Consider the following 21,376-nt stretch of genomic DNA (forward strand, 5'->3'; position numbering starts at 1 on the left):
TCATCTGCTCAGTGCACAGTGATTCCCTGATAACCCTGAATTATGCACTGTCTTGGTCAACTTTTTTGTCCACAGTAGTGCTGCTGTGAAAGTGCTCCTCTTGAATTTCAGCTTTTGGTGTAACTTCACTGAGTGTCTGTGGTAAGTGTTGCACTTAACACAAAGTTAGGCCAAGAAGTTGCTGTTTTCATAGAAAACTGCACATGGTGGCTAAATTTGATGTGGTTATAGCCCTGATAGGATATTTGGGGGTTTAGGAGCGAGGTTTGTTTCCCTGTGTGCTGCACGTAGCTGTGCTAGCAGAAGTGTAAAGTTCTGTCAGCACTCATCTCTACCACAGGAGATACCTTCCTTAGTTTAAGTTTTCCTGCAATTTTGCCTTTGATTTTATGCTTTGTGCAGTTGAGCCACCTGGGCTGGTTGCCCACAGGCACCTTCCTGTGAGATACTAAAAAGTCATGGGCAAAACCCACGGAAATAATTCTGGGCAACCAATTTAGGGTGGCCCTGGTTGAGAAGGGGGCTGGACAAGGTGACCTCCAGCACCAGCCATTCCCTTACTCACTCCAACAGGGTGTCCATAGCCCTGCCCTCTGTTATACAGTCTCTGAGCAGTTCATAGTCCAGAGGAGAGTCAGCACTCAGTAAATTTACATTCCTTATCTTTTCCTGCTGCTGATTTGCTCCATGGTAAAACTGGTTGCTTTATGTTCTCTGGCTCATAAAGGTCCTTCTCAAGTCCATCTGATAAGGAAGCTGTGCTGCCTGGTAACTGCTGCAGACACTGCTCAGGTCTCCCCAGCCCTGCAGGAAGATTTCTTTCCTCAGGTGAGGTTTGTGCTGGGAGTTCCTGAGCTCTGCTTCTGGCTCACTAGGAACGGCACAGAGCAGCTCATCCTTAGAGCCAGGGTACAAGGAGTGAAGTCCCCAGGTGCTGTCGTGTTGCAGCAGTACCTGGCTGAGGTGTGGAGCTGGACTGAGGGAATGGATCACTGAGGACATGGGGACACCAGTGCTGGAATTCTGTGTCCTTGCAGGAGCTGTGTTACTGAGGCTGCTGATCCTCAGCTGACGGAGGGATAACAGTCATGGGGGTGAAGAGATGACTGCAGGGACTTTTGTTAATTAAAAAAAAATTGCAATTTATCTTAAGTTTTATGTGACTTAGGGAATTTTATAGAAGGTACAAGGAAATGTGAATATGAATTTGCATAACATGCATTAATTACACTGAAGTTATTAACAAAAGGTGAAATAAGAGATCAGGCAATATGAATGATTGATGGTAAGGTACTTTTTTTTATTCTTACAATGTGGTGGTACCTCAGAAATCTACTTAGAGACAACTATTCATAACTAAAATAAGAATTTAATAGGTTTTAACCAGACTGTATCACAGAAATGTTAGGGTTGGGTGGAACCTCTGGAGATCACCCAGTCCAACCCCCTGCCAAGGCAGGGTCCCCTGGAGCAGATGACACAGGAATGCATCCAGGTATGAGAAGGATCCTAATGCTCCCACAGACTGACAACAGATTCTAATATTATCTTTTAATCCTGCTGCAAGCTGAGCTTTATGACTGGCATTTCGTTTTTTTCATATTGCTCCAGTTAATTTCTAGCCTGATCTCTCAAAAAAACCCCCAAACAAACCAAACAAACAAAAGAAAACAAACAAAACCCCAAACAACAACAAACCCCTCCAGCCAAGACTTCAGGGGTTTTGTCTTCTGTGCTTTAAAACAATTACCTATATCCATAAAAAGACAGATAACCCATTATGTGGGGGTTTGGATACATTTGGTGTTTTGCTCTGTTAGCAACTGCCCCATATAGGGCAAGTGAGGGTTAAGGCAGATAAGCATTGGGAATAAATTCCTCAGTATTTCTGCAGCCGTGTCCCACAATTCCAAAGGCTCTGTTCAAAGATCCTTGGCTGCCTGGTTTTATGTGTGTGAAATACTGCTGCATCATCCAAACCAGCCTTGTTTGGAATGTAAGTGTTTAAATTAGATGAGTTTCTGTTAACTATTTTGATACAAAGAGTAAGTGAATGGCACTAATTCTCACAAGTGTGTGCCTGCAACTGTTTCTCCTTTTTTTATTTTTTCTTTTGGCTATTTCCCATGGAGACTGTTTCGAAAGCAGCAGAAATTCGGGTTTACTCGGTGGCCACTGGATGTCACTGTTCCTCCACAAACGGGTTATTTTCCAACATCACCGCTAGACTTCCTATTTTACTGCTGTTTGATTGTCAGCAGAGCGTTCCTACAGGCTGTGATCCTACAGAAAGGGATACATCAAGTGGAAAGATACTTCCATTTTAGGAATAAGAGAGCTGGAATGTTCCTTCAAAGGCTTGAGGAGTGTATAGATTGGAGCCTTTAGATGTTATGACGTGGGACTGGCAGTTACAGAAATACTGTCACGTAGATGAATTGAGTCCCCTGGGCTATCAGGCAAGTCCTGACAAGGGATTATATTTAGGAATATTTATATTTTAGATTGGGCACTGGCTGGTGTCCCTAGAGGTACAGGATTCCATCTGGGTAACTAACAAATTAAGCTGCTTAAAATTCATCACTTCAGTGTGGGTTTTACATAACAGTTGCATGGAAAAAATGGTCAGGCCTTGCAAAAACACTTGACATTTTCCCAAATGTGAAAGTACACCTTTTAAAGAAACTATTGTTTCTTTTGTCTTGGCTTTTGCTGTCCTACCTGTTGTTTTTAAGAGAATTTTAATGCTCCACTCTTGCATGTTGTTATTACAGGCTTCCCTCCCCCATGAGGATGATTTTGAGCTGCTACACCTGAGAGTGGCCACAGATCAATCCTGTAACTAAATTACACACACATGTAAGTGACTTTGAACTTCTCTTTACAGCATGCAGAAAACATGATATTAATCATAAGACTGTTATGTTTTCCAGTATTTGGTCAAAATGGGAACAGGTGAACAGAGAATTTGTATTTTAGAAAATGTGCTTGTTTCTGTGGAACACCATGTTCCTCGTGCTTCCTTTTGCCTTCTGTTTAAGCAGGTTCCAATCTTTACTCTTTCCTGCCATGAATTACTGTGCTTCCTCATATATAATCTATAACTATAATTATGAATATGATTGATAGTATTATTAAATGAAAAATAATGTATTTACTTAAAATTTTGCTTAGGAGTTTGACTTCTCTCTTCCCAGATTGAAGGTTTCCACAGAACATGTCTCTCTTGTCAGGAGGAACTCAGCACCAACAGACACATTTTCCTCAGTAAAATAAGTACTGACCAACTGTGAAATTCCTTCTTGCTCCCACACATAAAAGCCTCAAAAAGCAAGAGGATCACATGCTGCTTTAGTAAAATTCACGCTGGCAGACAGGTGAAATTAAATTGCTGCTTTTATTCTCCCTACATGCTGCTCTGTATGGCTTCCTCCTGAGTCCTCACAGCTCTCAGGATTTTGGATTTTGGTGGCCAGATGCTTGTTGAGCATCATCAGCAGTGACACAACCCCATCACCGACCTCGGATGCTGTCACTGCCAAGGACACATTTGGGCAGATTTTGTGATTTCTTTCTGCTTTGCTTCTCCCTTCTCTCACATGGAAGTGCAAGTGTTTCCTCTGAGCACACGTGTGTGCCCATCCCAGTGTTTGTGTGTGTGTGTGCCCATCCCAGTGTTCCTGAGCTCCCCAGCAGCTCCATGGATCTGTCTGGCTGTGGTGACCTCTCAGCTGGCAGCGATTCCTTTCCCAGCAAATTGCACATTCTCCTCCCTCCGTGTGAGTTATTAAAACCAGATGTGCAGAGAGAACTCTGCTGCGATGCACTTTTGTGGGCTGATTTCATTCCTTGGCTGCAACGGTGGGATGCCTCCAATGAAAGCTGGGGGACAAGCCCAGGAGGATTTAAACCCATTAGTCTGAGCTAAACTCCCGGGCCTGAATCTCTGTTGATATCACAGTAAATTAGATGTAACACAACTAAAGCAAACTGAGCTAAATCAGTGCAAGTCTGGAATGAGAAAGGGGTAAGAGAGACGAGATCTTGTCTTGGATTTATCTGTTTGTTCTTTGTAGGCTGTTCTGTGGGTCTTAATGAATCATTAAGAAATCATCATGGAAAGAAGAAGCAGCTTTGTGTTGTTCCTGGATCAGCTTCATTTTGAAACACAGGAATCTGAGAAATAAGCTTGTAATCTCATGCAAGACCATGAGGAGGAAAAGGCACCCTGGCATTTAATGGGTGTATTTATAGGAAGGTCATCTCACAGCCTGCATCTGACTCAAAGTCGAAGCCATCTGGGAATGTTTCTATGGGTGACGACCACATTCCAGGAAGCGTCACAGCATCCTGCAGTCCTGTGGGATGGGGGTTGCTTTAGGCTCTCATTTGGCTCATGGCGGGTCTGGAAAAAGAAAGCCACAGCCAGAGTTCAGTGTGTCATGATGTGACACCCCTTCTCGATGTTTTAGGACCAGTGGTTAACTAAACTCTTGGGATTTACCCTGGAACGTGCCCCTGCTGTCAAGGTGTGGATTAGAAGAGCTTTTTACCATTTTGTTGGTTAATGAGATTCTCTAGTTGGGCTCTAGACCACATAAATGGCTTTGTAAAGCATCAAGAGTACAGGTGAGAATCCTTGCAGCAGCATCCTCTGGGGAAGGCTGTTGAGGCAGTGGGTGCTGGATGTCATCCTGTGCTGGTGCTGTGGGAAATGATCTTGCTGCCTCCTCGGGGCTGTTCAGAGAGGGAGAGAAAGAACTAAAACACGTGGTGTGGGTTGATGTCCTCTGTCTCTCAGGGGTCCTGTTTTGTGAGTGGTAAGTGAAGCAGTATTGGGGTGTGTGCGTGGTCCCAAGAACAGTCAGTTGTAGGGGTGGCCAGTCCGTGCTCCCAGGAGAAGCCTCTCCAAGATTTGCACACCTTTGGAGAACCAGCCCATTAAGAAATGGGCACAAGAGGCAAATTAAGTGACCAGTGGCCTGAGTGTTTCTGAACTGGGGCTGCTTTGTGCAGTTCCCTGTGCTCGTGAGGAGCAGCTGATTTTGTAGGGTCACATTTACACTGTTTATACTGCCTCGTAACTGGGGGGTGTGAAGTTGTGTGAGGAGATCTGGCTTCCCACGGGAACAGTTGAGCTCAGCTGTTTCCAGGCACTTTTGCTTGTCCTGGGGCTGACTGAGGGAACCTGTGGCAAACCTCACAACTGCACCACAGGCTCTGGCACTGCCAGGGGCAAATCCACCTCGTCCCCTGAGCTGTGAGAGGGCTGTGGTTGGGAGCCACGAGGCATTGGCTCTATATGTGCAGGCAGGGGTTAAGCATTCTGAATTTGCAATAGCCAGGCAGCTTTCCCATATAAGAGCACTGCACTCATTGGCTCTCTCTTTTACTGAGAAATCTATCTAGTCATTTCCTGTGCAAGCCCTCCTTCACTTTGCAAAAAGCCATACAGTTGAGTAAATAACAGGAATCTGTGACTATTCCTTGGATTCTCTCATGGACCAGCACCAGCCAGGAGTTCAACGCTGTGCCATTAGCAGACTGCTAATATGAACATGGTCTTCTCTGCAGAAGAGGAGGACTCTCACCCATGGATGTAAATAATTTTGAGTCTGCTTTCATGCTTATTAACACTTGTTGGTATTGGACTTGGTTTCTACTGAGAGATCATTTACCCTCTGAAGGCTCTGTTGGGACTCCTTGTCAGATCTGTTCTTGGGTGGAGCTTGCAACAACTTGGGGTAAGTGCTGTGCTCTTCTTGTTCTGACAGCGGGGCTTGGTGCTGCACTTCTCAAAACGGCTTGGTGGGGTCTCAGAAAGAAATAGCTCAGTTCTTGAGTGGAGAAGTGGAAGCTGAGCTGGCAAGCAGAGAGTGCTCCCTGTGTTTCCCAGGGACGCACCAAGTGGGTGTAGGGTCCTTTTTACGGGACCATTTTGCTCTTGCTTTTAAACCAGCTGGTCTGTCTGTGCAAGACTGACAATAAATAACTCTCCCGAGCGCTGCGGAGAGATGGAAACTGCAGCTGAGAAATGATTTGGGGGAAAGGAAGACAGAAAAGCACAAGCAAACTATTATGGAAGTACAAATAGCCCTCTGAAGGATCAGCAAACGTACCAGTAAGTGTTCTGGGGAAGGAAGTGAGTCTGAAACAGCATTATGGGGTGTTTGCCTGTGAGTGGAGAGGAATGTTTGTCATTAGAGCGCAGACTAAACTGAATGTCTGAATTATCATAAACGTTTGTCTTGAAATCAGCCCTTGGATTTCTTGCTGTGAGCCGCATAAAGATGCTTTGTGGCTGTTTTCTGCCTAAGAACTGTGTTTCTGCACACCCTGATCTAAGCCAAATTGCTTATGCTGTGTCCATTTACCTCTTTGCTGGTACAGGCTATGGAGTCTGGCTGTAGTCCCAGCAAGGGAGATTTCTCCTCAGAGAAAACCTGTTAACCATTTGGAGGGAGTGCATGGGAAGGAGACAGAGTTATTAACAAAAGCTCCGCCGCAGGTTGGTCATTGTGGATGTTTAATTGCAAACTGTGTGAATCTGCAGTCACTTTGACTTCAGACAGTGTGTGTTGGGTGTGGTCTGAGATATATCCAGATATATGTGAAGAGATGTCTTAAAAGAGTCAGAAAGGAGTTCAGGATGTATTAGATGAGAGAAGGGGGCTGGCTGGGTGCTCTGCTGAGACTGGTGCTCTCTGTGCAGCAGGTTTGGGTCAAGCTGTGCTCTGTGCAGGCTCCCAGGGCTGGGAGTGTCCCCAGGGCAGCTGGGCAGTGTGTTTGCCTGTGCCGTGGAGCTGGGAGTTCAGAGCCTGTGCTCTCGTGGAGAGCCAACAGCTCCAAATATTGGGGGAGACCCCACTCATTTTGCCCCAGGATGAAATGTCAGGATGCATGAGGGAAATACAATTTGTGCACGTGTTTTCCCTGTATAAATAGTGTAATGCTCCTCAATGGGGAACATGAACAAACTTATCACTGTTCCAAAGAAGGCCTACAGTGAATCTTATCATTTTGGCCACTTGGTGACCAGCCTGTGTTGGTTGCACTGAGACAAGAACAGTGATCATAGTCTCCTAAAGAGCCACTTTCCTTGCCTTTTATGTAAGGGACCTGTGCTGCTGCCAGCAGGTGAGGTCATCTCACCAAGGGGGTTCAGATGTGCTGCAGACAAGTTTGCAGCCTGTATTTCGTGAGCTGCTTTTGAACTTCTGCAGTGGAACTCTGTTCAAGACCCCGATCCTTTATTCAAATACTGCTACTGTGCAGAGTTTTACTGAATCTCCCTCTCAAGGGACCCACAGTCAACTGTAGAGCACTGGACCTGGGCACTTGCTTTCCTCTGTGTCACACTGAACACATTCTGGGTTTGTGATCAAACTGTTAATGATTCTCCCCCTCCCTCACAGGTTTAGTCCCCCAGCAGGGAACATCTTTGTTGACCTGCAAGACCATCTCTCCTAGAAATGGATAACTTCACCAACGGGCAGCCGGGCCCGGGTCAGAGGAACAGGTTCATAGGATTGCTAGAAACCGATGACAGTGTCCAGGAAGAGAAACCTGCACCCAGTAAAAAGGAAGAAAGATCCGGACCTGGAAAGAAAGGAGAGCCACGACCCTTGGAGACACCTTACCAGAAGGAGAGCAGTGATTTTGCTCCTAAAATCAAGGTTAATCTGAATTATCGGCCAGGACTCGTCAGCAAGTGAGTAACTGTTGGGTGTTTGAAGGGGGTGATCCGGGTGATCTGTACTGATCCCTGCCCTGTATAGGGGCCTATAGACTTTACCAAATCTAAACTAAAAGTGGCAACGTAGGAATATTGCAGGCATCTGGTAGGAGGGCATTAAAAGCAGAAAGGGGGTCTATTAGGCCTCTGCTGCTGCCCCTGGAAGGTGCCCACGTGTTGAGGTGTATTTTGGGTAGATCTGAGCTAACACAAATAAGCCACGTTGGGTGTCAGAGCAGCTTCTCGTGGAGCTCTGTCCAGCTGAGCTGTTCTTGCCAGGGAGGGATGTAAACCAGCTCACAGAGTGCTTCCACCATGTGATGGGCCTGACTCTGGTCCTGCAGCTATCTTGGGCTTCTCTTTGTGCTCTGGATGCGTGCCAGGGTTGCACATCAGACTGGATCTGGGAAGAGCTCCAACTGATGGAAAGAGCAGCCACTTAAGAGAATTCTGGGAAATAACAGTCTCTATTTTTCCCTTGACTCAAAAATAAAATACTTGGTGGTTTTTTTTTTTTCTGACAAACTTTCCTCCCTCCCTCCTTTCCTACACTGTCCCACTAGGACTCAGGGCACGCTCCTGTCTCTGCTCTCCAGAACTTCCTAACACTTGGCCCTTTTCCTACAGCCCAAAGGACCCAAATCGCTTTGACAGGGACCGTGTGTTCAGCGCAGTCACCAGGGGCACCCCCGAGGCACTGGATGGTTTGTTCGAGTACTTAAGGAGAACCTCCAAATTTCTCACGGATTCTGAATACACAGGTAGATTCCTGCTCAGTATTCCATGAACAGGCTTAGCAGGGGAATCTGCTCATGGTTATTTGCTTTGCCCAGCCCTCTGTCCTTTCTTTTATTTTCTAATGTTCACCTGAGGATGGAGAAGGCCTTTAATTAAATATATACTAAGGTTTTTGCCTCTAGTGCAGACTAAAAATACTGATAAAAACCTTTAATAATGATTATCTTTGATCCTACAGAGCAATTTAAGTTCTGAATCAAGTAATACAGCTGTGTGCAAAGTACACACACAACCCATTCAATACTCTCTTTCTACCAGATGCAAAGACTGGGAAGACCTGCTTAATGAAAGCCCTGTTGAACTTAAAAAATGGAAAGAATGACACGATAGCAGTCTTGCTTCAAATAGACCAAAAGACACGGAATCCCAGGCCACTTGTCAATGTGTCGTGCTCTGACTGCTACTACAGAGGTAAGGTTTGTGTTGTGGTGCTGTGGCAGAGCAGCTTCCCCATTAGACAGGTGAGATGTGCAGGCACAAGGAAAAGGAGGGGAACTGGAGCTTATTCAGCACTGCAGATGCAGAGTTATGGTGCAGTTACAGCAACAGCCTACTCACCTTTTGTTTTCTGATTCTGCTGCTGCATCTTCTTCGGCCTTGAATTATACCCTGCTGCCAACTTCGTTCTTGGTCTGTAAAACAGAAATGGTACATGTTTAATAACCCAAGAAATGAGAGGATTTGCTTGGGAAAGCATAAAAAGCAATTCTAAAAATGAGAAAGAAATAATATATCATTTTTAAATGAGTTCTGCTGTTTGGGTTGTGCTTTCAATAGCAAATGTGCAGCACGGTCATGTACACATATGGTTGTCTTAATCCTCTCATGGCTGCTTGGGATCTCAGTGCCAGGCAGGGGTGATTGCCTGGTCTTGTGTTGAATTTTGGATAGTTTTGAGGCTTGTCTTCTACCTCAGAGCCTGCAATATTCCAAGGACTATTGTTGGAAGTCCTGAGCTGCCCCCCAGCCCTGCCCAGCTCTGGGGCTGCAGTTACTGTGCAGAACATGCAGCTTTTGCTCAAGTCCTGTCCTGTCCCCTCTGAGAGGGGCACGGGGTGACAGGTTTTGCTGTTTCCTCAGGCCAGACAGCACTGCACATTGCCATAGAGAAAAGGAGCCTCCCTTTAGTGAAGCTGCTGGTAGAGAATGGAGCTGATGTCCATGCCAGAGCCTACGGGGAATTCTTCAGGAAGAAGAAAGAAGGAGTTTACTTTTATTTTGGTGAGTCAGTGTGCAACATGTTCCTTCCCTTTCTTTATTGCCCTACTGTATGTGACATCACTAATTAATTCTAGTTGGGTTTGCCCATCTGTGCATGAGTTGCCATCTCCAGTGTCCTTTAATCAAGGCCTTGACTTACTTGAATGGCAGGATCCTTTCACATCTGGGGTGTCCAATTAGTATTTGCCATCATCTTTGGTTTTATGTATTTAATCCCACCTGAGGGGTTTCAGATAGAGACCAATACTTGGTTAGGTCAGCCAAATTAGAGGTCTGGGAAAGTGTTTCAGCTGCCCCCAGAAAAAAAGAGTAATTGTTTACTGCAAAACACTTTCTGAATCTAGAGACACTGAGAAAAAACTTGTTCTGTGTTCCAGTGATAAAACTCTAGGCTCAATATATTTTCCTAGAATTGCTTTTTTTCAAAATTTAATTCTTTTTTGCCCCTTTTTGCTTTGTCTCCAAATACTGTGTCCTGATCTCTTCAGGTGAACTTCCCCTCTCCTTGGCTGCTTGTACCAACCAGCTTGATGTGGTGGACTATCTCCTAAACAATCCCCACCAGAAAGCCAGGCTCCAGGAGCAGGACACACAGGGCAACACAGTCCTCCATGCCCTGGTGATGATTGCAGATGACACTGAGGAGAACACCAAGTTTGTGAGCACGACGTATGTTGAGATCCTGAAGGCAGGTGTGAAGCTTGACCCAACGTGTAAACTGGAGGAGATAGTGAATTATGATGGGTTAAATCCTCTGCAGCTCGCTGCCAAGACAGGCAAAGTGGAGGTAAAGACAACCAGAGGGAATCCCTGGGGTTGATGAGGAACAAGGGAGAGTGTAACGTGCACCCTCAGTGCAGCAGTGGGGTTTGAGGGAGGAGCATCTTGCACCCAACCCGTGGTAACGCTGCTGACAGGGGTCAAGGAGGTCACCTCCAGGTCACTCAGTGTCCTACAGAGCCTCAGTTGGCTGCTGCTCTCTGTCCCACTCAGGACAGCTGGTCTGGACTGAATCTGGTTCTACTCCTGGGAGAGCAGATACAAGATGTAGTTCGTTGCCTGCTTTTAGCCAAATCCTGGTGTCTGGTGTGTCCAGGCTTGTAGGGCACAAATCCAGGTGTGCTGGGGGAAGGTGGTTTGGGTACAGCTCTGTCCTTCTGCACCTTCATCACATGCATGTTTTCCTGTGCCCCTGGTTTCTCTTCAGATCTTCAGGCACATCATCCAGAGGGAGATCAAGGACCCCGTGTACCGGCACCTGTCCCGCAAGTTCACGGAGTGGACCTACGGCCCCATCCACGTGTCCCTCTATGACCTGTCCTCCTTGGACAGCTTCGAGGAGAACTCTGTGCTGGAGATCCTGGCCTACAGCAGCGACACCCCGGTGAGGGCTTCACTGGAGGTCACACAGCAGCACCTTTGTGCTGTCCTCTGACAGTGTTGCTGTGTAATTGTGCAAATCACTTCGAGTTAATGTGGTGTTCCTGATGATAATTTTTCTGAGAAAGAAATGCATGATGGGAAGGTTTGCAGATTTCATTATTTAGAGTCTGCTTGGCCTGCCTCTGATTGCCTATAATTTGAGAGAAATTTTTGGTCCTTTGGTTATCCTAAGTCTGGGCATTACCAAATACCTTGATGAAGCCAAGCCAAGTATCTTCTTATGGGATGGTTGATTTCTTTCATACTGCAAGGCCTGACTGAATAAACCCTTAGTGATTCCCCAACTGGAGCCACTGAGCTCCAACACTGAAAAAGACAATCCTCTGCTGAGTTTTCACTGCTGTTGACACACAGGTCCTTTTTTGCTGTTTGTTTCCCCATAGAACCGGTACAAGATGGTGGTTTTGGAGCCACTGAACAAACTGCTTCAGCAAAAATGGGAAACTTTTGCTTCCAAGAGATTCTACTTCAGTTTTGTCTCGTACTTGTCATTCATGATCATCTTTACAGCCATAGCCTACTATCAGCCCTTACGGGTAAAGGTGGGTCCACTCTTTTATCTGGAAAGGCCTGGATGGATGGAGCAGATTTTAAAAGGTTGTGTGTGGTTATCATCACTGCCTCTGCCTGTATTCACAAGTTTGGGTGGTTTTGTTTTTATCTTGCAGCCTTCATTTCCAGTGGAATTCACAGCTGGAGGCTTCCTGTGGGTCTCTGGACTGATCATTATCTTGTTAGGAGGCATTTATCTGATCTTCGCTCAGGTATGGGGGTCTCTGGTCTAGTTTCATTGTAAGAAAGCAAAAAAAAAAAAAATAGGAACTGTCACTGACATGGAGGCAGCAGATTCAGTTCTCCTCACATCAGGATGTGCAGGAGTGGATGGCAGGAGGGAATTCTGCTCTGGGACACGCAGTGTCAGTGGGATCTAGCAGTGACAGGGGTGGCACAAGCCAGGTTGCTGGGCAAGAGGAATCATGGTTTGACAACAGCAAATAATTCTGAGAGACTTCTATGATTTATGGTATTAAAATGCATCCCTGGCATTTAATGGAGTCTATTAATAAGGACATGGGGCTGAGCCATGATTCAGCCCTTGTTTATCCTTGCCCTTTATAAGTAAGGCCTTTTTTCGTCTTAGAAGTATGACTAACTGAAATTTGGGATCTTGGAGATGAAAGCATGAAGAGGAGCTCACGGAGCAAAGCTTTCCCCCGAGCCATAGGCTGTGTGTGATCACTCTCTAACCAGCTCTGGTTTTGATGAATGGCTCCCATTGATTTTTCTCTCCCAGAGTCTGTACTTGAGGAGGAGACGCCAGTCCCTGAAGACCATGTGCTCTGACAGCTGCATCGAGATCCTGATGTATGTCCCTGCAGGGGTTTTGCACAGTGAAAGTTTGGTGGAATTGGTTCTCTGCTGTGTGTCTCTAACATTGCTGGAGAGGTGGTGAGCAGGAAACATTGATCCTCTGCCACTGTCTCTTCCCATCCCTGCTCAATTCTACCTCTTGTCCTAACCCTTTGTTGTGATGGAGTTTCCTGGGCAGGGTCTGTCTGTGAAGGTCAGACCCTCAATTATTCCACAGTTAGAGAACATATATTTGTCAGAAAAAGAGCTCAAGTTTTCAATCACACTGTCACTCTGGCTCAGAATTAGTTGAAAGGAAAAGAACTTCCAAGTTTTCTGAGGAGGAATGTGCATCAATGTATGTGTGTGCCTGGATGTGGGCCTGTGCTCTAAGTGTTACTTTTTTTTCCCCATTTAATATCAGTTATGGGAGTTACATCAAGCAGTTCAGAGTTTCCACACTGGGAGATTAACCAGTTTATAACAAAACTGCAGCAATTTGTAGGTCTGGAACTAGATGATCCTTAAAGTCCCTTCCAACCCAAACCATTCTCTGATTCCATATAAACTCTGTCTGATTATCTGCCATTTGTATGCTCCTTGTAGCCTCCTAAAATTTGCTTTTCATTGAAAAACAGAACAGATCTGCAATGGGAAGAGATCAGATCTGTTGAGGTGAGTCACTGTGTCATTCTGCTTGTCTCCAGCTTCATCCAGGCGTTCTCATTGCTGCTGTCAGCAGTCCTGTATGGTGCCAGCTCAGAAAACTATGTGGCAGTGATGGTGTTCTCCCTGCTTTTGGGGTGGGTGAACACCCTCTATTACACCCGGGGCTTCCAGCGCACTGGGATCTACAGTGTCATGATACAGAAGGTCAGTGCCTGGGGGGAAAACCTCTGCATGAAAAGCTTTTGGGTGTGAGCAGCTAACAGGAGTCCTGTGATTGCTTTCCTCCTCTCAGCACCGTGAAAACCATAAATGGACTTGATGTCCTGACTGTGGAAGTACAGATATTGCAGGAGATTAGATCAGTGTCTTCAAGTACAACTGCAGGAAGCCACTGGTGTGCTCTCATTGAATAGGGCAGGTGACAGCAGCTGACACCTGTTTGTCACAAAACAACTCAAAACTAGCAGGGAAAACTGGTGTGAGTTCCCTGGAACTGTTAGACTTGGCCTGGGAAGTTTTCCTGGGTCTACAGGGGAGTCAGGGACTAGAAAGGCAAAGCAGAGGTGAAATGAGGTGCCAGGGAAGAATTCTGATCCCTGCTTGTGCAAACCCAATGGAGATGGGAGAGAGAGGGAACACACAAATTGTGTGTTCCAACAATTTGGAAACAGCCACACTGGGGAACTGACAGGATATTGGTTGGTTTCAAAGAACCTCTTCATACAAACATAACAATAAATAAGTCCATATAGTACTGTCAGATTAAGCTACCAATGATGTTACTTACCTGAGGAATTACTTTAACATCTATGAGTAGTTTCTTAAACTGGATAGAAGCACTTTCCAACTTGCTTTCAGTATTGTTCCTGGGGGTTGGTTATGATGTGTGAGAAGAGGGGATCATCCTGGTGATTTCATGCAAGATAAAGTACAGCGCTTCCTCCTGATTTGTGTTTCAGACCATCATGAGGGATCTGCTGCGTTTCCTCTTGGTTTACATGATCTTCCTCTTCGGCTTTGCTGCGGGTGAGCCCTCGCTCAGCGCTACGGTGTGGGCTGGGCTGCAAGAAGTGGGTTTTTCTGAGGAGAACCTGAATTCTGTTTTTCTCACAGCTCTGGTCACTCTGATGGGTGACGCTCCCTCAGTCTCCCAGAACAAGTCCCTGGCTCACCTGGAGAGCACTGGGAGCCATGCCATGTACGGGGGGCTGCTCAGCGTCTCCCTGGAGCTCTTCAAGATCACCATTGGGATGGGTGACCTGGATTTCCACGAACATGCCAGATTCAGATATTTTGTCATGCTCCTGCTGCTGCTCTTTGTGATCCTCACTTACATCCTTCTGCTCAACATGCTGATCGCCCTCATGAGCGAGACAGTCACAGACATTTCTGGTTACAGCAAGAGCGTCTGGAAGCTGCAGGTGAGGCCCAAAGTTCTGCTCGAGTCCCACAAAATCAGAGATGGCAGTGCCTGTCTTTTTGTCCTAAACCTTTACATAAGTCTTTTATATAAATTTGTCACTCTGGTGGCACGTCCTGACATCATTTTTAGATGTGTTTACAACTCTTGCTCTTTGCGTGATCCACGTGCACAAGGAACTCGAGAGAGTGACTGGCTGGTACCATGAAGTGAAGGAGCACTTTGGGATTGGGTTCCAAAGTGATTCTCTAAGTCAAAGTAGTTGCTGATTGGGGGAGATTCAATTGAAAAGAAGGGCTGGGCTCTGTAAATGCCCTGATTTCTCTCTGACATGGATTTCTTCTTCCAGAGGGCTATTGCTATTCTAGAAATAGAGAAGGCCTGGCTGTGGCGCCAGGGTGGGAAGAGGAGATCTGGCTGCTTCATGTCAGTGGGGCTCAATAAGAAAGATGAGAGGTGGTGTTTCAGGTAAGACAGATATATCCTTTACACTCCAGCCTAGCAGGCAGTGGGATCCCATGATTCACAGCCTGGTAACCCTGAACAGCCACAGAGAATTTCAGCACTGACTCAGCAGTGACTCAACCACATATTCCTGGGTACATGCAGATTGGTTGGTGATTGCCAGCCTGGAAGTTTGAGAGCTAAAATGAGCTGCCAGCACTGTCACCTTTGTATTAAGAATCTGAACTGGAGGAACTGGAGTATTTTAAAACAAACAGCCTACAACACGCAGTGAGAGAAGCTGTTTTACTTCATGGAGCTTAGGCTACAGAAGATCTACTCAAAGAAGAGCTCTGTAAGGTGCTGCTGCTGCAGCCAAACCATCAGGATTGTATTGGCAGGATGAGCTGGGTTGGGATGCTGGGTTGGAACTGTGAGATCTGGGTTGAAATGCTGTGCTCCATGCATCAGTGTCTGTTGCATTTTGTCTCTCCAGAGTAGAGGAAATTAAATGGACAGATTGGGCAAAGGATGTGGGAGTTCTGAAGGAAGACCCTGGAAACACCAGTGATTCAGAAATAAATCCAGAAGGTAAATTAAACCATGAAGAAAGGTCTTCAGTATCCTTTTAGCTTCCTGCTCAGCAACTACTCTTGGCAAGTTATTATGTCTTTGTTAATGGAGATTTTAGACTGGCCAACTGGCTTATGAAATTGCTTTCTCACAGTACCACTTGTGAGCTGAGAAAATAAAGATTTAGTGTAGGTATGGATCTGTTCAGGGTTTGGGAACAAACAGTGAGAATAAAGGAGATGCCATTCCTACTTACCTCTGGTAGGAATGGGCAGGGAACACTGCTTTTTTTACAGAAGTGGTAAAATTTAGGCCCACTCATACTGCAAGTGTTAAAATCACAGGGCTTTTAGAACATGAGTCTGGGCATTAACACTGACAACTTGGTCAAATTCTGCCTGAGATCATTCTGGGAATGAAACTCTGTGTTGAACCAAGAGCTGTTACTTTCTCTGGAAATTTTTTGTTCAGCCTGGCAGAGCTTGGATTTGAACACAACCTCCTGCCCTTGCAGTGCGGGTTCTTCCTAGATGCCAGTTTTCTAGGACTGGGGAGGTTGCAGTACTTAAAACATTATGTGGTGTGTGCTGGGTGTTCCCTAAACCTGCACCCTTCTAAACTGAGTCCCTTTGTCAGCTTCCTGCTGATGAAGGGCCATTCCTGTGTCTCCTGCTGCAGAGACAAGATCGTGGAAACGGGAACCACAGAAACCTCCGAGATCAGCTGCCTCCGAGGAGCAGTCACTCCTGCAGCCCCAGCCATCAGCAACAGAGATGATGCCTTTGCAGGGACAAACCAGAGATCTTTAACAGGTTTTCTGAGTTGCAACCTTGCTCCCATCTCCAAAGGAGTAGTTCTTCCTATAGCAGCTGGAAGAATTGAAGGCATTATCGGTATTAAAGTGCATTTTGTGGAGGACTGTGGTTCAACCTGTAGCTTTAAATACTTTTATGCACTTTAATCATTAATTTCCTTTGAAGAAACTATTTTTACTCAACTTTCTCTGCCTGACACTTTCTTACTGCTATGTCTAAAGATACAAGAGCAAGAGCAAGCTCCTGGGGCAGTGGGGAGTGGTCTCTGGGAAGGCAGTGCTCCCTGAGCTGTACAGGAATGATGCTGATGCAGTGACCTAGAAAAGAGTGGGTCGACTTATTCTTTTGTCACAAGAGACTGAACTGAAGTGCTTTGGAATAAAAAATGTCGTAGAGTCATAAAAAGTTGCTCAGGGTGGAGTTGGCTTCTGTGCAAAGTGCTGCTGGTGTGAGGCACGAGCGGACAAGTACTCGGTGTGCAGTCAGCAAGAGCTGCTCTGAGTGTCTGTGGCAGCACCTGCAGTGCTCCGTGGTCAGTCCACATCAGAATCCCCATTTTACAGTATTGGAATGAAATCCTTTGCACAATGTGCACGTTTGCTTAAAAGCACAAAAGCTGATGTGGATTTCCCAGACTTTATGTTCACACGGTGAATTTTGGAGACATCTGTCTCTCACAGGTTGCTCTGTCTCTGTAATAAGCAGCAGCAGAATCCTGCTCGTGGCTCTGAGAGACTGATGGGCCAAAACTTACTGTGTGGTTGACACTTCCTGTCAGTCTTGGCATCCTGTCTTGCTGCAAATGTTTGCAAGGACCTCATTGCTTTCTGTGACGTGCACCCTGCCCCAGGCAGGAGGGGCAGCCTAAACTCTGTGGAAAAGAGATAAAAATGAGCTGTCTCACTTTTCACTATATTTAAATATAATAACGTGATATTTCTGTAAACTGTCAATATAGCAAGTTTGCTTCATTGAAAATATTCATCCTTGGATATATTTTTAGTGTTTCAGTCTCTCTCAAAAAGCAGGAGAAGGTTTGATCAGTGTGGACTCTAAGGCCTTATCTAATTCCTGATGACATTTCCTCCAGTGCTGTGCTGCCCTCACTGCTGTGCCAGTTAACTTGTTTTTCACAACCTCCTGTCAGTTTGTGCAGCCACATCTGAGCATTGAGCAGCTGATGCTGCACTGGATGAACCTTCCATGCAGGGAATAGTGATACCCCCAGGACAGCTGCAGACTCTGGGTGTTGGCCTTCCCTTCAGTGAGATAAACTATGCAGCTCGAGATCTCTGCCTCATTTCTACTCTGAAGGAGGCTTGGAGGCTTGTCTTTTGGAGACAACCATCCTAATCCTCACTGCCTGCACGTGACTGGCAGCAGAAGCATTGCTTTAAAACTTCCTCCTGCATTTAAATGGGCTCTTCCCCTGTGCTGGGCAATTCCCCTGCAGCTTCACCCCATTGGGGCTCTGAGTGCTAACTGACTTTTCTCTCTCCAGCTCCTGTTGTTTTCTTGCTTTGTGAAGCCTTCAGCTGCTTTTCCCATCTATGGCTTTGTCCTAAGTGTTCCCAAGATTTGGCAAGGTGCTCACACTGCACAAAAGGATCATCTGGCATATGATAAATCTACTGCTGTGCTTGGTGCTTTGCTGTGGTAGGGAGACTTTGAGAATCTCAGAGAACACAGAATCAGATTTGCCATCCCTGTCTGGAGTCCTGATAAATAACAAAAGAGAAATCTTGCTTCCTGGTAGTTTTGGAAAGCTGTGGGCTGTGACAGCTTGCTTCCAACATAACCTGCCTCTTCAGCCATTCCCTCAACCTCCTTCTCTTTACATCCCTTCCTTAAGCTTGCAGTGCACCTTTGTCTTCTGATCTGCATCAAGAATGTTCTGCTGTGAAACAGGGCTTGGCATTCCCTGTGCTCCCCAATCCCACCACAGCCCACCAGTCCCAGGCCTCCTGAGCTCATGGATGAAGGATGGTGAGCAGGGAGAGGCCTGTGCAGCAAACAGACATGTCCAGTTGGTGGGAGGCTGCTGTCCAGCTCTTTGATGTGCTGTGGAAAAAAGGGGATTTTTGAGGAGTTGCCACCTCTCTGCAGTGAGGATGAGTCAGCACTGGGGAGATGATCATCAGTAGCCTCCCAGTGCACGAGGCTCCCCTTTGGTTTCACCAGCTGAACCACTTCCCGGTCTGGTCCCGTTACAGACAGGAAGGCTGGCTGGGATTGGTTTCGTGGGATGTCTGCAGTTCCTGGCAAGAGGAAGGCCTTACAAGCTGGGTCATAGCTTTGAAGGCCCAGCAGGATTTTGGGATCCACACTTAATAGATCATAATATTTTGTCAGGAAACACTTTGGTCATTTACACAAGAAATCATGAACAGATGAACTGTCCTCTCCCTTCTACCTCTTGTGACGGGAGAATCCACCTGCATGTGAACCCCTTCCTGGGCAGATGGGGAGGGTTTGCAGGGCTCTGGCAAAGCAGGAACCTTTCACAGTTACCAGTGAAGGAACAGCTGCAGTTTCTCTCCTCTGTCTGCTCTGTGCGTGTGAGCCACAGAGACTCTGCAGGCCCAGCCTTGCCATGAAGGAAAGGCACCAGCAGGGTTAGGGATTCTCCAACCCTCTCCTGTGTGCTTTGGTCAGATTTGCTTGGCTCCTGGCAGGGTGGGATAGGAATGTGGACCTTTGGCTTCCAAACTTCACATGGGCACTCTTTGCCTGCCCACTGCTCCCTGTGCCTTCTCCAGAGGCTCCAAGTGCTTCCCACCTCACAGTGATCGACCTCACAGCTTATCTGTGCAATTTTCTTCAAAGAAACTTCATGTCTGGTTTGTGTGGCTCCTAATCCCCCACGGGGCCATTTTCCTCAGGGGCAGAGGTGAAGTCAAGACTCTCCCGTTCCTCGGATGTTTTGCACATTTTATTTTGCTGTTGGATTTCCCCCCCCCCTGTTTTTCCAAAGCCTGCTCTGAAGCTGGAGCCAGCAAGGGGAGGTGTATCTGTGCCTCAGTTGATTCCCTCTCTCTTCATCTCTTCATGACCCCACTTGCAACTGAACATACTTTCCATTGCCTCTGGAGCTCGCAAAGGGAGCCTTGGAAATGTGACAGCCAAGGGCCCCGACAAAGAACAGATGCTTTCTGTAAGTCCCACAAGCTGCACAGGGTCTGAAGGGCTGCAGCTGGTGCATTTTGCAACTGGATTCTTCCTGGGGCTGCCTCTCACTTTTGGGCTTTAAAAAATTTCATTATTTGTTGCTCTGGGACTAAAACAAAAATAAAGTTGGGGGGAAAGACATTTTAAAAGAAAACTTCTGCTTTGCAACCTCACATCTGCTTCAGCAGCACAAAAAAAAAGTGGGGCCTGGCAGGAGCAGGCAAAGGCTCAGAAAGATGTGGCTGTGGCTGGCACAGAACTGTTACTAAATCTGAGTGCAAAGGGTGGTTTTTTTGCTTCCTCTTCTAACATAATCTTATTTTTTCAGTTCAGATTTGTGAGATGTGGAGTGTTACAGCATTTCTGGACTGTGAGGATGGTTGTTAAATGCTAACACAGGGAGTCCTTAGAGGATGAGAGTTGGAGGTAGCTGAAAAGTGTCCATGTGATTTGTTGCACTCTTTTCTGAGAATTCTTGGAAAATTTAGACTGTCTGGGTAAAGAGAGCCACGTCTCTATTCCACTGGGAGGAAGATCCATCTCCAGTTGACAGCTTTGGTTTTGCTGGTGCTCACATCCCCAACACACAAGTCAGGGACTCAGTCATGTTGCAAATAAAATAATTTTGCTCTTTTGGAGTCCTCTGGCATAAAACCTTGGTCCATCCAGGACAGGAATGATCCCTGTCCTTTGTCAGGAGAGGGAAGCAGTGGCTGCTGAGGGGCCTGGTGACCATTCAGCAGCTTTGGCTGCAAGGACAACACTGATCCAGTTCTGCTAAAAACCTCCTGCAGTGAGCTGGGGGCTGCAGCTGCTGCTCTGGTGCTGGGCAGGCACCTGGTGTGTCTCCAGGGTCCTGCAGGAGCTGGTGGAACCACTCCAGAGTCCAGGAGAGGCTGCAGGAGTTGTAAGCCAGGTAACACTGCCCTGTGCCAACCTGCTCTGCAGTGCCAGAGGCAACTGCCCTCCGTTCCTCCCTTCCAGCCTGCAGTGTGTTGCCTCTGCAGCAGGTACCTGAAGGAATCATGAAACTTGGAAAAAGACTGGGAAAAAATTTCCCTGACTGGGGTGTGGTGTATTTATGTTCTGTTCTCATGGTTCATGGGGAGGGAGGTCGTCAGCTTTGTTGTTCTTTTTCCACTGTCAAACTGTTGAATAACGATTTCGTTGCTGCTAAACTGGTTACAGGATCTGTCCCTGAGGATGGCTGTAATAAAATAAATAATAGGAAATGATCCACATATAAGTAGATATGTGGTGTTTTGTTCTAAAAATTGCCTTACTCTGCTGCAAAGGACACCCATCCTACAGAGCTATATATAGAGAATTCCAGGGAAAAGGCTGCTTGTCTTTTTCTGGAGCACAGGTTGGATCTTATTTAGGGTCTGAGCTCTGCCCACTTGATGTGAGCCATGATGGGGTGACAGATCCTCTCCTTGCTGGAGCTCCGTTTGATCGGGGGGAAGAAGGGAGGGTTTACGTCCATCGCCTGGAGACAGAGGTGAAAACACTGGTAGCGTAAACACTCCATGTTGGGGATTTTCCAGCCGTGCCTAAGCAGTGACAAATAAAACATTCCTGCTTTGTGCTCCCGCTGGACGTGCTCTCCCTGTATGGTAGAGGACTGCGGGCTGCAGCCAGCGCTCCTGCCTGAGGCACGGGGGAATGAAAGAGAAATAAAAAAATAAAACTATTCGGTACAAGAAATAAAACCATTCAGGACTTCAGGTGTACTCCTAT

The 21,376-nt window shown here is 46.5% G+C and overlaps 1 protein-coding gene across 11 annotated transcripts in view; it reads left to right on the forward strand.

The window, feature by feature from the left end:
• The window catches only part of LOC114000001 (transient receptor potential cation channel subfamily V member 2-like), a 34,539-nt gene extending 13,662 nt beyond the window's left edge, over nt 1–20,877 (forward strand). For 2 of the 11 annotated variants that reach the window (XM_039381037.1, XM_039381045.1), the window contains 17 exons: nt 2,775–2,859; nt 3,198–6,508; nt 7,416–7,711; nt 8,363–8,496; nt 8,792–8,944; nt 9,614–9,754; nt 10,243–10,541; nt 10,962–11,138; nt 11,581–11,739; nt 11,866–11,961; nt 12,492–12,562; nt 13,255–13,420; nt 14,176–14,242; nt 14,330–14,637; nt 14,986–15,104; nt 15,577–15,671; nt 16,332–20,877. In XM_039381037.1, the coding sequence (XP_039236971.1) occupies nt 7,473–7,711; nt 8,363–8,496; nt 8,792–8,944; nt 9,614–9,754; nt 10,243–10,541; nt 10,962–11,138; nt 11,581–11,739; nt 11,866–11,961; nt 12,492–12,562; nt 13,255–13,420; nt 14,176–14,242; nt 14,330–14,637; nt 14,986–15,104; nt 15,577–15,671; nt 16,332–16,462 (2,355 nt within the window). In that variant the 5' untranslated portion in view covers nt 2,775–2,859; nt 3,198–6,508; nt 7,416–7,472 and the 3' untranslated portion in view covers nt 16,463–20,877. Of the gene's footprint in view, nt 829–2,774; nt 6,509–7,415; nt 7,712–8,362; nt 8,497–8,791; nt 8,945–9,613; nt 9,755–10,242; nt 10,542–10,961; nt 11,139–11,580; nt 11,740–11,865; nt 11,962–12,491; nt 12,563–13,254; nt 13,421–14,175; nt 14,243–14,329; nt 14,638–14,985; nt 15,105–15,576; nt 15,672–16,289 lie in introns of all 11 variants that reach the window. The other 9 variants (XM_039381040.1, XM_039381041.1, XM_039381043.1 and 6 more) reach the window with 9 other exon arrangements.
• The last annotated feature ends 499 nt before the right edge of the window (nt 20,878–21,376 follow it).

The sequence above is a fragment of the Pipra filicauda genome, unplaced genomic scaffold (genome assembly GCF_003945595.2).
Source record: "Pipra filicauda isolate LSUMZ 115617 unplaced genomic scaffold, ASM394559v2 scaffold211_size2331000_pilon, whole genome shotgun sequence".
Taxonomy (NCBI): domain Eukaryota; kingdom Metazoa; phylum Chordata; class Aves; order Passeriformes; family Pipridae; genus Pipra; species Pipra filicauda.